Source organism: Chrysochloris asiatica, unplaced genomic scaffold (assembly GCF_000296735.1).
Source record: "Chrysochloris asiatica unplaced genomic scaffold, ChrAsi1.0 scaffold00014, whole genome shotgun sequence".
NCBI lineage: Eukaryota > Metazoa > Chordata > Mammalia > Afrosoricida > Chrysochloridae > Chrysochloris > Chrysochloris asiatica.
In genome coordinates, this window is record NW_006408532.1 from 24,983,888 (window position 1) to 25,002,164 (window position 18,277).

At 39.1% G+C, this 18,277-nt stretch overlaps 1 protein-coding gene across 1 annotated transcript in view; it reads right to left on the reverse strand.

Moving 5' to 3' along the window:
- Nucleotides 1–18,277, reverse strand: part of GNAQ (guanine nucleotide binding protein (G protein), q polypeptide) — a 427,529-nt gene that overhangs the window by 84,415 nt on the left and 324,837 nt on the right. The window contains exons 4-5 of the mRNA XM_006834931.1: nt 7,265–7,393; nt 3,975–4,104 (exon numbers count right to left, since the gene is read on the reverse strand). Of these exons, the coding sequence (XP_006834994.1) occupies nt 3,975–4,104; nt 7,265–7,393 (259 nt within the window). The remainder of the gene's footprint in view (nt 1–3,974; nt 4,105–7,264; nt 7,394–18,277) is intronic.

Below are 18,277 nucleotides of genomic sequence, written 5' to 3' on the forward strand. Positions count from 1 at the left end.
ATAAAAAGACAACTTGCCAAAAAAAAAAAAAAAAAAATGATGGCCAACAAACACAAGAAGAAATGCTGAAAATCATTAGTTATTACCTGCTGCCATAGAATTGATTCCAACTCACAGAAAACTCATAAAACCGAGAACTGCTCCATAGAGTTTGGGAGGCTGTAAATCTTTGCAAAAGTAGACTGCCTCTTCTTTCTCCCATGGTGCAATTGGTGGGAGTAAACTGCTGACCTTTGGGTTATCAGCGCCATATTTAATTCATTGTGACACTTATGGTCCCTTCATTAGTAACTGTAGCTGAAAGCTGTGGAATCAGTTCCAATTCATAGTGACCCTATACAGTATTTTCTAGAAGTAGTGGGTGGGTTTGAGCCAATGTTCACTGCAGCATTATTAATAATAGTTGAAAATGAGGAAACACCTAAGTGTCTATCAATAAAAGAAAAGACAGACAACATGCTTACAATGGAATTCTACTCATTCACAAAGATTAGTGAAGTTCTGATATACGACTGAACCTTGAAAACATGCTGAGCGAAATAAGCAAATTTTTCGAAAGGGCAAAGACTATATGATCTAACTTACATGAAGTATTCAGAATAAGCAGATACACAAAGTCCTAGTGTGACTCTGCAGGATAAAGCACTGAACTGCAATGTCAGCAGTTCAAACCCATCAGGTGCTCCTCAAAAATCCTACACAGGGCCACTATGGGTTGCAACAGACTTAATGGCACTAAGCAAAAACAACAATAAAATTTATTATTGGCTACCTGGAGTTGGGGGGAAGAGGAGCTATTGCTAAGGGGTTAATATGGATTGAATTATGACTCCCCAAAATTGTGTCTCAAGCCCTCACCCTTTTACTTATATATATAAAACCCATTTTGGATGAATGGTTTCTTTGTTATGATAATTAGGTCACATCAGTATAGTATGTGTCTTCAGCAAATAAATTTTTGTGTGATATAGAAGATTAGACACAGAAGAAAGCAAGCAATGGAAATTCATCAGTTGGAAGAAGATAGATGTCAGACCCTGTGAAGATTACCAGAAACTTGAAAAGAGACAAGGAACTTTCCCTAGACACCACAAAGAACAAAAGTTTTCCTCTGGAGTTGTATCCTTTCACCATACTTACTCTATCTGTGTGCTGAGCAAGAAATTCAAGAAACCAGACTATATGAAGAAGAATGGGGCTCAGGATTGGAGGAAGACTCTTTAACACCTGTAAAAGGCAGACGATACAATCTTGCTTACTGAAATAAAAGAGAACTTAAAATATTTACTGATGGAAGATCAAAGAATACAGCCTTCAGTATAGATTGCACTTCAACATAATGAAAACAAAAATTTCCACAAGTGGACCTTTATGCAACATCATGATAAACAGAGAAAGACTGAAATTGCCAAGGATTTCATTTTACTTGGATCCATAATCAACGCCCATAGAAGCAGCAATCAGAAAAGCAAATGATGTATTTCATCAGGCAAATCTGAGGCTAAAAACCTCTTCAAAAGTGTTAACGAGCAAAGATGTCACCTTAAGGACTAAGGTGCACCTGATCTAAGCCTTATATACATGTGAGAGCTGGACAACGAATAAGGAAGACCAAAGATGAACTGATGCATTTCAATTATGGTGTTGTCAAAGAGTCAGTCATTGACTGCTAGCAGACTGAACAAATTGGTCTTGGCAGAAGTAAGAGCCAGAATGCCCTTAAAAATGAGGCTGGTAGTTGACCAGTGAGACAGCCTTCTGCACCGCAGAGAAGGAGTGAACTCATTGCACTCAAGTGAAGTGCCCGGTGAAGAGGGACTCTCCCCAAGAGAAAAGTAGTTACATGTGGGAAGTCTATCCCTTGCTCAAGGAACCCCTCAAAGTGACCTAAAGAGGAGTCTAAGAGGCTGCCTTGCCATACACCTCTGCCAGATTGTCATGTTTTTTCCTGGTCCCTCTCATTCTTGAGGTTCTAAAGAATTAGTTCCACCAAGTTGCCACTTCTCAGTAGACCTGGTAGAATTGGGGGGTATAGATTAAAATCAAAGTGAAACTGCACTGCAAAGAGAAAAGACCCTTTGGGACTGGGGTACACTGGGACTTAGAAAGGTATGGGGTTTCTTCCTCTAAGAGTGGGCTAATACATATTGATTAGAAGGAATGGTATGTTTAATATTTATCAATTTTTAGTAAAGGGGTACTGGCTTATTGGGAGGAAAAAAAAAGTGAGGCTGGCAAGACTTTGTCCCAAGTCCCTCAGGAGGGACCAGTCATTGCAGAAGGACATTGTAAAGTAGAGGGTCAGCGACAAAGGGGACGACTATCAAGGAGATGAAATGACACAGTGGCTGCAACAATGGGTTAAAATATAGGACCGATTGTGAGGATGGCATAGGACTGACTGAGCAGGCTCACTATGTATACACAGGCTCACAATGAGTCAGTACAGAACTAACAACAGTTTCCTAAAATGTGAGAAAATAAATTTCTGTTTATTAAAGTCACTTACTTGTTGTACTCCTGTTACAGGAGTGCTAAGAAACTAAGACTGGGGTGCCGAGTTTCTGTTTGTTGTTAGGTGTTGTCAAGTTGGTTCCAACCCATAACGACCCTATGCACAACAGAACGAAAACACGGCCCTGTCCTGCACCAACCTCACAATCGTTGCTATGCTTGAGTCCACTGCTCTGCCTTTGTGTCAATACATCTCATTGGGGGTCTCCCTCTACTTTACTAAGCATGATGTCCTTCTCCAGGGACCGGTCCCTCCTGAAAATATGTAGGAAGTAGGAGAGGTGAAGTCTGGTCATCTTGGCTTCTAAAGAACATTCTGGTTGTACTTTTTCCCACAGAGATTTGTTTGCTCTTCTAGCAGTCTATGGTACTTTTCATATTTTCCTCTTCTTCTTCCTTATTCTTCTTATTCTACAGTCTTCCTTATTCACTGTTTAACTTTCACATGTATATGAGACTATTGAAAACCATGGACTTGGGCCAGGAGCACCGTAGTCCTCCAACTGACATCTTTGCTCTTGAACACTTTGAAGAGGTCTTGTGCAGCAGAGATTGTCAGTCTGCAATCTCTGCTTCTAAGAGGATCTCAATAGCACCTCCTCTCCTCCCTTATGTACACATGCCGACACAGCCAACTTCAGCTCACTATGTTGGTTGCTATGCCCCATAATTTTCCTAAATGATCAACTTGGACTCATTATTAAGCCTTTAACATCCTCCAAAGCCACATTTATATCTGTCAAATTATCATGTAATGGGAAGAAGAGAACTGCATCAATTCTCCAGAAAGGCCTAGGAAGCAAAGGAATGATTGCAACCCTCAATGAGCTGAGGTGCTTTAACAAGCTATAGAATTCTGCAAGAGCAGAAAAGCGATTTCACCAGGACACTTCATGACTTCAGAATGAACAGATTTATAGTCCAGCTGCAAAATCATCCCCATTTTCCAAGAAAGGTTATGAATACTCTTTGAGACCCACCATCCATACAAATAATGATTTAAACAAAATAAATAAAAACAAAACCCAGTAGGGGGGATTCACTCCAACACCTCCAATTTTATCCTGTGGGAAAAAAGGCTGCAAAATAATTGGATGACTATTGTTTTTGTGTTAAGTGCATTCGAGTCGGTTCTGACTCATAGTAACCCTGTATAGGGTTTCCATGTTGTCATTTTCAGAGCCTCAGCATCAGTGTTAAAGGTACCAACTCATCAGATTTAAGCACACAAATCTGATCATACATATCACAGAACAGCTTACAGCTCTGAGTGTGGACCACATGGATTAGAGAGCTCTTTATTAGTAGTTTGGACATTTAAAAAATCCCCAAGTCAACTGTCAAGAAAACAATAAAGTCAGTTCTCATACTCCCCAATCCACCTCCTACCAGATATCAGATATTAAAATGTGTATCAGTTATTAAAGTGATAACTCACTGTCTGACCACAGAACACTTACCTCATTGTCTGACTCCACCAGAACTTGATCATATTCACTAAGTGCTACCAGAAACATGATAGAAGTGACATTTTCAAAGCAGTGTATCCATTTTCTTCTCTCTGACCTTTGGCCCCCTACATCCACCATTCTGCAAGTTTAATAAATATTTGCATTAATGACTTGTAAAGAAAAAACTTAAAATCAATATAAATACAATTTCACTGACACACTTAGAAAAAAATATTCTCTTTAAAGACAATGGTATCCAAGTCCATCCAAACAATATTTTTGTTTACTGAGCAGCTACTCATATTCTGTTATTGAACAGAGTCAAAGCATTCTGGGCAATAAATCGCCGTGGTTCTTCGAGATTTACTAGATGTGCATGAAAAACAATAACTGGGGAAAATATTCTCATCTATTTACCAAGCCAAATGGTGTATTTATTTAATCACAGCACTGAAGAGTCAAAACGAGACTGAGCTTTACTTATGCTAAACCCTAGTGCAAATACTAAATTTCCGTTTCCTATAAAATGAGGATGGAAGTCTTCACATATTTCTCAAGGATGCAGCAAGCACATTTAAAAGATCTAAAGAACTATATGTTACACTATGGGTGTGTAGTTGTGTGATGTTTCAACTACAAGTAAGCATTTTGGGCTAGTCTAGTCATGTTGAGAAGAGCAGGGTGGCTCTAGAGAATAAGCACTAGACTGTGAACCACAAGGATAGCAGTTCAATCCCACCAGCTGCTCTGCGGGAGAAAGATAAGGCTCTTCGCTTTGGCAAAGATTTACAGCCTCGGAAACCTTATACAGGGTCACTGTGAGTTGGGACCGACTTTATGGCACTTAACAACAGTCATAACATGGTTCAACTAACCTTGTACACAAATAACCTCACTAATCTGCTGGAAGTTAAGTGTTGTATAATGCCATATAGGGCCATCATCTGAACTATTTCAAATATTTCTTTGTAACACCTCACATCTATTCTGTTAACACCATCTTTGAATTACTGCTCAGGAGCTAATGCGGGACATGAGTTCATTTGAATGATAATGTATGTATGAAATTATCTAAGGAGCCCTGATAGAGTAGTGGATTACTCTGGGCTGCTAACTGCAAAGTTAGTCTACCAGTTGCTCCATGGGAGAAAGATGAGGTTTTCTGTTCCATTAAAGATTTACAGCCTTGGAAACTTTATACAGTGTCGCTATGAGTCGGAAACGACTTGGTGGTACACAATCACCCACCACCCACCATATGAAAATAGCTAGCACAGTGCCTGGCACTGAATCCCTCTGTGGTTTCAATTTGTTGAATCCATATCTTGACTGAAATATGCAGCATTTGCAGGATAGAATGCTCTAAGAGACTCTGTTGAGTTAGGTGCGAAAGTCTGAGTGCAGGACTCTTGAAGCATTTAGGGAAACTTCCTGGTATTTGTCTGTCTCACAGCATTAGCCCTAAACTAAAAAAACAAAGATCTTCCAAGGATTGCTTCTCCTTCACAGTTTTCTAAGGTATAGGAGAGCTATCTGAGAGGCAGAATAATGGACCCATGGAGAGCTAAGGATATCAGAACTGGAATTCTCTGATCTTTAGAAATATTAAAATGCTGGCTCCTTTCTGATGTCATCATGTGAATAACATGCTACTTATTTACATGAAATCCTCACAGTGTGAATCTCTGTCTCGCTAAGGCCATGAGAGATGCTTTTGATGGTGGGGCAAAATAATTCTTTTAAGCTATTATCTTATTGCCATGGGGAAAATGGTCCTTCCAAAGCTAATGCATAATGTGTGGAAAATCATTAGATGTAATTGTCATCTGGTTTCAGAATCCACTAATTAAGAAGATGAGGGGATAAAAATCCCCATGGAAAGCTGTATGCGTTCTGAACATATTCTACAATCTGGTAATAAGAGGAAGGAAATTTGGATACCTCAAATGAAAGTTCTCTGAATGCTACAAATTAAAAACTAAAGTACTACAGAATACTAAAGGGACTGAGGATCATCTAAGTCAACCATTCTGCAGGTAAAAAAACTAAGCTCAGAAATATTTCCAAAATGTCACATACTTCATCTGTTCCTGTTGTTAAGTGTCACTGAGTTGGTTCCCACTCATAGTGACCCTGTTTCCAAGGAGCGACTGGTGGGTTTGACTTGTTGACCTTATGGTTAGCAGTCCAGCACCTTGGTTATGGTTATGGTTATGGTTATGGTTAGCAGTTATATTACAGCACCACTAGGGCTCTTTGATAGTTATGTCTATTTGAGAGAGCTGTGACCTCAAGTGCAGAGGTTAACCAGAATAAAACACACAGCGTCTTGGCAGTGAGAGACAGGTGGCCTGCTACATGCAAAGCATATGGTGGCTCAACTCTTACTTCACAACTATACACAGACTTCTGTAGTGGGATGGGCTCTCCTGAGGAATTCGATCCTCTGCTCTCAAATTCATACCGGTAAATCATTAGAGATAGCACAGAGATACATACTGGTAAATCATTAGAGATAGCTTCATTTCACCAAGCACCATGTGGTTTGCATTCTAATTAAAAGCACAATTGAGTGTGTAATAAAAGATGAAAAGAAAGCATATAGTATTGTATATATTTTTCTAGTCTCAGAAAATAAACAGAATGCCTTCTGCTGAAGAATTATCCAGAAAGAAGAACAGCAGCGACAGAAGAGGTAACACACCTTCTTGCTACTCTACTACAGAAATTTAGACTAGGTTCATTAACCTGTTCTCACAACTGCATGAACATTTTTATGCAACTTATTTTATGGTTATCAAATAGCATAATTTTTTTTATTACTATTGAGAAAATTTGCATTGGTTTTTCCTAAAAGAGTTGGATAAAACATCAACATGAAAGCTTGTGGTAACATAGTTGCTATTGGGGTGAGGTCATCAGATCATTCATATCTTACATAATTCTACAAATACATACATTGTCCTGATAGACATGAATGACTCAAAACAATTACAGCTTGGACCAATGTTTCAAACAGTTTGCTCAACTCCCGCAAACTAAGATTTCATTCATTTCTTGGTGATTTAAACTGAAATCTACCTTGACATCTTTCCTCTTTCAGGAGCACATTACAAATTTGTGTGTCAAATGTCAACGAGTATGAAATTCACCTGTTGGCAACTAACAACAGCAATAATGGATGCTACGCTGTTTTAATGTCTTAATATTTTTATATAAGATTTTAAAACATACAGAGATCATTAAATGTATTCAAGACATAAGATCTGGGAAGTAAGTTTTATAGACACAGTTACTACCTGAAAATGACACTTTGTAAGTCAAAAGGGTATTCGATGATCCCTGTGGTGGGGACTCGAACTCTTAGCACATCTTGTTGAGTAGGCAGGTAGGCAGGGTCAGCTACGCGGTCCAAGTCATTAAGATAGCTGAGGGGGGAAATTACAATAAGAATGTCAGTAATATCATCACAACACATGTGTCTTTACAAAGGAATGGGCAGAATGTGCCAAAGAGAGAAATGAAGGAGAAAAAGAAAAAGATGATAAGACAGTGGAGAAGTTTGAGAAGTAAACTGATAAAGTCAGCCTTTCATTATTCAGAACAAGGTTATAGATTTATGGAGCACTTACCGAATTTTTAATTTCTTTTCGTAGTATCACTTAAAACTCATGCAAAATGACTAGGGAAAGAATTTCAAATTCATCTCCTATCATCTACTTTCTTATAGAAGGTCTGGTTAATAAAGCTGTAGTTTAAAGAAAATTGTTTTTAAAGTTTATAAAAATCTTATTTGTATAAATAGTTATCAGAGTTACATGTGAGGACAGGATGTGGTTTTCTTTGTGTGTGTGTATGTTTGCAAGATATAAAATCCTGAAATAAATTTCCTTATTCCCCTTTGAGACTTTACCCAAAGTCTAACTCATTCATGATTAATTTGAAACCAAGAGATTTCTAGTTTACAGCAATAACAATGTTAAGGTTAGATAGATATTCACAATGGCCAGTCACCTTAACTTTTAATTTATTTGGTTCTATAATAATTTTTTATTATCTTAAAACAAGAATAACAACACTTTTTGAAATAATTTTAGACTCCCAAGTACCCAAACCCCAGCTTTGTCCAAAGAAAATGTCTTCATAACCACAGCATATTATCAAAACCAATAAAAATTGACATTGATATGATTCTACAAACTACATTACAGATGTTATTTGAATTTCAACAGTTTTGATGTGTATCCATTTTTTATAGTTCTAATACGGGAGAAAAATGAAGCTTTCTGCTACTGTAAAGATTAACAGCTTAGGAGACCCTAAAACAATGCCACTATGTGTTGGAACTGACTCGACTACACTTAACAACAATTTTAATATAGTTCTAAGGAACTCTGGCAGGGCAATGCTTAAATACTTGGCTATTAACCAAAAGGTTGATGTTTGAATCCACCACTCACTCCGCAGGAGAAAGATATTGACAATATAGTTCTATAAAGATTGTTGTTGTTAAGAGCCACTGAGTTGCTTCTGACGTATAGGGACCCTGCATATAGGGATTCTGAGAAGCAGCTGGTAAGTTTGAACCACCGATCTTGAAATTCAAACCAACCTTGCGGTCCAGTGCATTATCCTACAGGGCCATATCAGGACTCCATACAAATTACACACTTGGAAATCCTATGGTGGTGGTGCTAATGGTTATGTGCTGTGGAGTTGGTTCTGAGTCATAGCGACCCTGTACAGGGTTTCTGAGGCTGTAAATCTTTATGGGAGTAGAAAGCCTCATCTTTCTCCTGCTGAACAGCTGGTAGATTCAAACTGATGATCTTGAGGTTAGCAGACCAACTCATAACTACTGTGTGACCAGAACACCTACAGGGTAGTTTTACTCTGTCAGGTAGGGTTCTCTATGAGTTTGGAATTGACTCGATGGAACACATAAACAACAACAGCATGCATGTCTGTAAGATTCTACCACATCATGTAAACACCACCACAATCAGTATACACAATTGCTTTATTCACCATAAAGAAATTCTCTTATACTACCTCTCCCAACTTTAACCCCTGGCAACATAAGATCTGCTCCTCAGCAGCATTCTGTCATCACAAAAATGTGATATTCTATTGCCTTTTCATTCTCCCAAAGTGGAAAAAAAAAATCATTTTTGACTTTGAGAATGACATAGATTGATCAATTCTTCTTTGAGAGGTATCCTCCTGATTTCAAAGAGTGACTACGTTACTATTTGCCCTGGGGATGATAGTTGCAACAGGTTTGGTTTTAAATCACACGATTACAAGATTACAAAGTGAATATGCAAAGCAACTAACTTGTGACTAAAGTCTAAAGTAAAAGTGGTAAAATTATATAGCATTCACAAGGGTTATCTGCATTCAAACACAAGATACAGTAAGTTCTGGAGTACCTTACACAGGAATGTCTGGGGCAGAGCACGTGACCTACCTCGGACAAAGCCTGTGTGTCTTCCTCACCTTTTTTTTTTTTCCCCTGACACTCTATCTACAAGAGTGTCTGGCAAATCACCAAAACAAAATACCAAACCCATTGTCCTCAGGTAGATTCTGACTCATAAAGACACAATGAGACCGAGTGGAACTGCCCACAGGGTTTCCAAGAGGATAAGCATTACAGAAGACCCAACGCAACACTTTCTCCTGTGGAGAGGCTGTGGAGTTTGGACCACACATCTTTCTGTGGGCAACTGACCACTGCATCCTCTGTGCCACCAGGCCTCCTGGTCTGCAAAGAACTCTCCTAAACCAAACTTACTGCCACCCAGTTGATTCTAACCCACAGCAACTGGAAGGCTGAAGAGAGCTGCTCCATTGGAAACCCTTATAGGAGACAACGGCCCCATCATTCTCCTGTGAAGAGGCTGGTGGGTTTGAACCACTAGCCTTGCTGTTAGCAGCTCAGTGCTTAACTCACTGCACCAATTGTTGGTGTTGCTGTTGCTGTTAAGTGTCGCTGAGTCGATTCCAACTCATAGTAACCCTGTATAGGGTTTCTAAGGTTTTCAATCTTTGTGGGAACAGAAAGCCTCATTTTTCTTTTGCAGAGTGGCAGGCTCGAACCATGGACCTTGTGGTTCACAGTCCAGTGAGCCACATGCTCCCTCACTGCACTAAATGTTGTTAAGTGTCATTGAGTTGTTTCCAACTGATAGCGACCCTGAATAATGTTTCCAAGGAGCGGCTGGTGAGTTTAAACTACCAAACTTTGTGATGGCAACCAACCTTACTTGAAGTTCAGTACTTATGTTACAGTGCCATACCACTGCACCAATAGTCCTTAATACATATTTTGTTGGTTGGATTTTCCATACTGAGATTTAGTTTTAGCACTATCTAAGCATCATTCTTACTAATCCACCACTCATCTAGTAGTTTGTAACGCTATGTGTTGCTCTGATGCTAGAAGATATACACTGGTATTTCAAATACCGGCACGTCATCCACAGTAGACAGATTTCAGTGGAGCTTTCAGACTAAAACAGACTAAGGAGAAAGATCTAATCATCTACTTGTAAAATCTGCCAACGAAAACCCTATGGATCATCACAGATCACTGTCTGATATAGCAGCTATAGTGCTGGAGGATGAGCCCCCTAGATTGGAAGGCACTCACAACAATGGACCAATAAATAACATCATGATAAATGGAGAAAAGATTGACGTTGTCAAAGACTTCACTGTGTTCTTATCAACCATCAACACTCATGGAATCAGGAGTCAAGAAGTCAAAAGGTGTATTGCATTAGGCAAATTTGTAGCACAAGCCCTCTTCAAAATGTTTAAGAGCAAAGATGTCAGTTTGAGGACGAAGGTGTGCCAAACCCAAGCCATGGTATATGCTATAACCTCAATGTATGTGAAAGTCAGACAGTGAATAGAGAAGACTGAAAAAAGAATTGATGAATTTGAGTTATGGTGTTGTAGGAAAATATTAAGGAGCTCTGGTTGTGTAGTGGTTATGAATCGGGCTGCTAATCTCACGGTTAGCAGTTCGAAACTACCAGCCGTTCTGTGGAAGAAAGATGAGGCTTTCTGCTCCCGTAAAGATTTACAGCCTGGGAAACCATATGCAGAGTCACTATGAGTGGGAACCAACTCCACAGCACAAAACAACAACAACAGGAAAATATTAAAAGTACCACGAACTGCCAAAAGAACAAACCAATCTGTTTTGGAAGAAGTACAGCTAGAATGCTCCCTGGAAGCCAGGATGGCCAGACTTCATCTCTCACACTCCAGACATATTGTCAGGAGGGACCAGTCCCTGGAGAAGGATATCATGTTTGGTAAAGTACAGGGTTGGAGAAAAAGCAGAAGACCCCCAACAAGATGGACTGGCCAAGTGGCAGCAGCAATGGGCTTAACTGTAACAATGATTGTGAAGTTGGCGCAGGACCGGGTAGTGTTTTGTTCTGTTGTGCACAGGGTTGGTACTGACTGGATGGCACCTAACAACAACAATGGACTAGATAAGTACATATTACTAGTAGAGCTATTTGTCATACTGTGGTGGATAAAGTGATGCTGTTACACTGGAAAGTATACCACTAGAATTTTAATACCATGATTGATAGTTTCACCAATTTCCAAACTAAGACAGACTAGGAAAAAAGGCCTGGGGATCTATTTCCATAAATTAGCCAATGATAACTTTGTGGATCACAACCAAATATTGCTGATTCATATGCTCTGGACATGCCATTAGGAGTGATCAAAGGCTAGAGAACATCACCTGCTGAGTTAGAGGACCAAAGATGGAATGGGAGACCCTTGTGAGACAAACTGGTAATGAAAGAATCAGACATGAGGATTCGGCAATGTTTTGTACTGTTGTGTATAAGATCACCATGAGGTGGAATTGACTCAACAAGCATCCTTTCTATCCATCCATCCATCCATCCATCCATTCACCATCCCCTTATTAGTGGTGTTTTCATAAGAATGATATCCTTACATTTAAACCGGAATGCTAGAAATAAATAACTATATTTATTTATGTAGTCCATGATGCTGTTTAGTGTCATCGAGTCAGTTCTGAATCATAGTCACCCTGTATAAAGTTTCCGAGGAGTGAATAGTGGATTTGAACCTCCAATCATGTGGTTAGCAGTCCAGTACTTATCCTACAGGACCACCCAGGTTCACAGAATTACAGAACAGTAACGACTGATTTTAACAAAGGATAAATTTCACTGCCCTTTTGGAGGTGTACCAATCCTTTAAGACAAAAACCATCAGTCTCGAAATTCCTTCTGTAAAGAAACAAATTAGTATTCTACTGGCTTTATCCCAAAAACATCAATGATTCTCTAGCTGGCAATTAGCTCTCTACTGACTGCAAAGAACCAGCCTGATACCTTTAATTACTATAAAACTGGCTGGAGGAGGAGGAGGGGAAGGTTGGAAAACATGGTTGGGTAATGAGAGGGATGAAGGATATATAAAACTGAAATCGTAGGAAATATCTTGGAGGAGTCTCAATTTTCCGATTGTGCTAACAAACCCATGTTCTGTGAGTTATTATGTGTTTCATTTTACAGACAGAGCAGTTGATCACACCATATATACAACATCCACTAGCTACCCTATAGTAAGATGAAGTTTTCCAATTTATTGGTCCCTTGTATTGAAAATCTTGAAATGCACATATATTTTGAAAGGCAAGGATCTGTCTACAAGAAATTATTCTAGAGGCATCAATGGACTTTATACACTGGCAAACTTACTCAGAAGTATGTTACCTGGTAAATCAAGTCTCCTGACTCACTGCCACATACAGGTTAAAAGAGAGGAGCAAACGTTATATACGAACTGTTCCATGGTAAAAGAGGAATTGAGGCTTTCTGTTTTCTCAAGTTGAATCAAACTGGTGACTTGTTGCCACTCTGTGTTTAAATACAGATTTGTATTTGAAAAGGAGGATTTAAAGAACTAGCACACAAAGAGGAAAAATGACTAGTTACACTGTACTGTAGGAACATTAATCAGTCTCTCTCCAATTTAGTAGGAGGCACTCAGCTCCCGGAAGAAACATGCTTAGATGGGATTGAATCAGAGAACACACCTGGTACCTGAAAACCACTATGGAGCTTAAAGGCTACCCTCAAACAAATAAACAGACAAAACCATGGAGTTTCTCTGTGAATCCAGGGCACTATCAAGATATTAACTGAATACCCAAAACGTTCATATAGCAAGGACAAATTAGCAAGTATGATATTTCCCCCTCCTCACTGCTGTATTTTCATGGTCAGTGGCGCTGTGGGCTAATGTGTCAGACTGCAAGGTCGTTTGAATTGCAAAGTCGGTGGTTCAAGCTCAATAGCTGCTCCTTGGAAACCCTATACAGGGTCGCTATGGGTCAGAATGGACTCGACGGCACTTAACAACAACAACAACAACATAGTTCACAGAGAATAAACAGTAAATAATTTAGGCTAAGCATTTGTTGCTAACCAGGTTCTCTCTGTCCTTCCATTGCCCAGGTATCAATCAATACAGTTCAAGGCAAGGAAGTGGCCACTAAAAGATGTGATATATATATATATATATCTCACATAACAGTAAGCTAAAGTCTTGATTGCAATTCTTTTGCTCACTTGGACTTGGAGTAACAATGCTAAATTAATCAAGGTTAGTGAAAGAAAAAGACTGAATGGGTTGCATGGGTGCCTAGTGCTGCTAGTTGCAACACTCATCATTTAGACCAAAAGCTAACCAAAACAGCAACCAAGACAAGCCCCCAAGCAAACAAAAAACATAGGAACTACTATCTCCTAGAGGAAGGTCTGGGTGATGCAGAAGCCACACCAGGATTGAAGATACCTTGCAATTTATAAAGCAGGCAAATCGTGTCAATAACCAAGAACTGCATTTCTCAAACATGCACGGCCATGTCGTGGAGGGGCCAGTGCTTGGAACCTCTGCCTGCAGACGCCTAACCCCTGTGTTCTGTCCTCACTCTGGGCTTACAGGAAGTGGAGGCACTTAGAGCACCGTCTGCATTTTGTATTTGCTCAGGACAAAAGCCACTCCATTCTCACAGAAATGAAGCTCCATCGTGATAGCATTGGCACATCCTCAAGTGTTGATTCTTGTCACATTTTGAGCAAGGATGTTGAAATCATCTCTTAACTTGTACTTCCCATATAATACAGAAAAGCTTTGACGGGATATGGGGGTTGGGGTTCACATTGGCTTATTCCATTCATTTAACCTTTTAAAAAGAAACACCAAGGTCTGAACAAATTCATATGGCAGAGTAAACTCCGAAAGTTAATTATAGCTATAATTTGTTTTGTAGAAATGATTTTGAGTGGCTGCTGAGGTCATTCTCAGGGTGTTGCTATGGTAACAAGCACAAGGTACATTTCCAAGGCAATATATGTGTAACAAGTGGCTGGCACAGCTCTCCTCTGATGTCAGGAAGAAAAGGCTCCCATGGTATATGTATATATATACACACACATATGTATATAAATATAAATACATACATAAATATGTGACTTACTTAACTGCCTAGGAGACAGATGTGTTTAAGATCATGTGAGAAAGCAAGAGGTTAGCTGCTTCAACTCACATTCCCCCAATTCCATCATATTATTTTCCAGATTTTAATGACTTTTAGCGCATTGGGACATCCAATAATTAACACTTTGGTAATTGATAATATAACAAACTACATTTTCCTATTTTTAATGGTTTTCACATTCAGCTGGGTCAGAGACCCATCACAACTACTCTGCACAAGGATGTCACCAACACTTAGCCAAGTGCCCTGAACGTTCCTCAACATGTGAACCAGATTCAAGCTATTGTATGGGAAATGTTGCTGTGTTTAGAAAGACAAGTTGCACTTTTTAGGAGAAGGCACAGGAGTAGGGAGGTTGTTAGCTATGTGTCTATGTAATGACCTCTGTAGACTACTGCTGGTCTGCATTATGTACGAACTAAATTGTGAATTAAAATGCTTCTGACAAATTTAAAGACAGCACAGAAAGGAAAGGCATCATTTATTTAACTTCATTTAGTTGATGTACTTCCTGATTTCCTTTAGGTCCTGGCCACACAATGATATAATTTGTGTGTTCACTTGATTCCTGTTGCATCAAGCTTTCAGAGTTTGGAATGTTCCCTCACCCAGCACAAACCTAGGAGGTGGGATCTGAACAACAAAGAGTTCTGACACAAGCTCTCTAAAGGCAGAATTCGGCTGCTGGTAGTTTTCAGTGAAAAGCGAGGTAAAAGGAAGGAAACTCATGTAGTCAATCAACAACGCCTTTCCTATAATGAGGAAAAAAGTAGGATCCTCTGTACTTCAACACCACATTTGACCATGACCCAGTTATTATTGGAGGTACTAGGAAATGAAAACTCCTAGGATGTGATCCCAGCCTGCAAGGAGTTTACCAACTTGTGGAAAGACAAGGGTTAATGAGAAGTAATGGTGCGATTAGTTTGGGATGGAATGAGCATTGGTTTATTTTGGAAACATTTCGGAACTCTCTAATCCTTGGTGATAATCTACAAACATGCGTGTAGTATGACTGATGTGCATGAAAGGCTTCAGAAAATCATGTCCACTCATTTATTAATTATACCTTATACCAGTTAAGCTCTTTATACATTTAACTTCAGTATCATCTCTAGATATGGGGGAAAATTTTTTTTAAAGGAATATAATTTTAAGAAAAGGTGAGAAAAGTTTAAACTTCACTAAAATAACGTGGCCAAATCAACTATGGCATTTATAGGGTTTCTGAGGAACAACTGGTGGATTTGAACTGCCAACCTTGCAGTGTGAAGTCCAGTGCTGACCATGCAGTACCACACTAAGAATCCATAGCAATATGGATACAACAATCAGTTTGCCATCTCAACTGTTTTTGTATGTACAACCCTGCTGCAATATAAATTACATTCCTCATGTTGAATGACCATCTCCATTTCCAAATTTTTTTTTTTTTTTTTTCCTTCCCTTCACCTGCAAGAAAGTTCCAATTGGTTTTGGACCATTAAATGTGCTTTTAAACTAGACATCATTTTCCCGTAATTCTGACAATACATCATCAACAACCCTTTTGTGTTGTGACCTTCACATTTATTTTACACTCTGATTTGACAAGCAATGAACACTTACTATTTTTTAAAATCTTTTTTTTTTTTTTTAATTAAAAAGAAAACAAGTCTTACCACTTATAACTGGAAGGATAATTGAAATCTGAACTAAGGATAGCAAAGAACAATGAATGCAAGTGTTTTCTTTTTCTTTTTTGTAAATGAAAGGGACAGAATGAAACAGAGACATAATTTATCAAGTAAAATATATCCTATGTGAGGTGGGATTTATAAAATCTAATAATAAAAAGTATAGGCATACAACCTTCAGCAAGTACAACAAAAGGGGAAAAGTGTTATAGGAAGAAAGTAAAAAAAAAAGCCTCTGGCATTTGGTATAAATCCAACCAACCCTATGTGTTGCTGTTAAATGCTGTTGAGTCGGTTCCAACTCATAGTGACCCTGTATAGGGTTTCTGAGGAGGAGCTGGTGGGTTTGAACTGATTCCTGCGGTTCAATTAGACCTTGAGGTCCGGTGCTTATCTTACAGCGCCACACCAGAACTCAACGTTTTTGTTAAGTTCGTCGTCAAGTTGGTTCAGACTCAAAGCAACCCTGTATAGGATTTCCAAGGGGCGACTGGTGAGTTTGAACTGCCGATCTTGTGATTCTAACAACCAGTGTATTATCCCACAGTGCCACACCAGGACTCATAGATAAATAAAAATAGCACCTGGAAGCATTCAAAGTGCCATGCTATGGGGTGGGGGTGTCTCCAATGCCTGTTAGGGCCTCCTATACAGTAGCTGTATTTCTAACAGATTTGCAGTTCCTGCCCAATATTAAGCTCAAGTTCTGGCAAAGAAAGTAAGATTTTCACATTATTATTGAAAAGAAGGTTAGAAAAACTAGGCCAGCTTCATTAAAAAAAAATTAAGAAGACCTCATTGTGAGAGGAGATGTCTTTGGGGAGTAGAAAGCGAGGCCACGCCACAAGATCTGATTTGGCACCATCAAAAGCAGTGGGAGCTAAGGAGAAATCTGAAACACGCATGTGGTTATTGTACAGTAAGTTGAAAGATGACCACCGGAATCCAAAGGAAAGAAGTGAGAGAAATGATTAAAGCAAGCTTTTAAAAATAAATAAATAAAAGGATGGAATGAGACGTTAACAGTTCTGCAAAACAGCTATTCTGAGTCACGGAGATGCTCTGGGCTATAGTCCACCCAAGACTCTACCCTGCCACCAGATCTTGTTGCTGATATGAACTTAGCTAGTAATCTGGTTCAACTGGTTAACTGCATGGCAAAAACTCATTGCCCAAACACTTCCATCCCCTGAAGAGTTCAGTTTGTGGCAGGCAATTCAACTTTCCCTTTACCTCTTTGAATACCAGACACACTGTGATTAGAGTTCAAGAAGTACAGTATTTATTACAGGTATTTTGTCCCTAGGAAGTGACTTGTTTTTAACACAAAAATCCCAGATTTAAAACAAAGATCACCCATTAGTAGCTGGTAGGTTGCAATTCTACAGTTTATGAAAGTGATACAAAGGAGACTATGGTGTGTGGTAAGAGGCAAGCCTTAAGAATCAAGCACTTCTACTTTTCTGTTCCAGAGAACTAAGCCAATTCAGACGTTAAAAAGGCAGAGTTGCTCTGAATAGAGCCCAGCAACCAGTGTCAGGTAGATGCCAGCCCCGGGGTCATAGACTCTCAAGTCTGTTGCTCAAATAAATACATCGTACTCATAATTAAAAGCAACAACATCAACAAAAATAAGAGAGACCAAGAGAAAGGGGCAGGAAGAGTGCAGTTATCCTCTTCAAACTACCTACTTGGCTGTACCACCTTGTTCATCTTTTTATAAAACTTTCAAAGCTGTTGATTAATTTTGAGATGACTTTTATACTTCTAAAACATATCAAGAAACATTTGAAGACTGATTCTTATTCCAGACTGTTTACCTTGAAATGTAATGTTGTTGTTAAATGCCATCAAGTCAGTTATGACTCAGAGCGACCCTGTGTAGGGTTTCTGAGGAGCAGCTGATGGGTTTGAACCACCAACCTTGCAGTTAAGCAGTCCAGTGCTTATCCTACAGCACTACACAAGGACTCCATATGATGGCAGATTCAATTCAGTTAATTTTTACATCTATATTGAGACCAAATGGATGTAAAAAGAAACTCTGAAACTTGCTCTGCAGC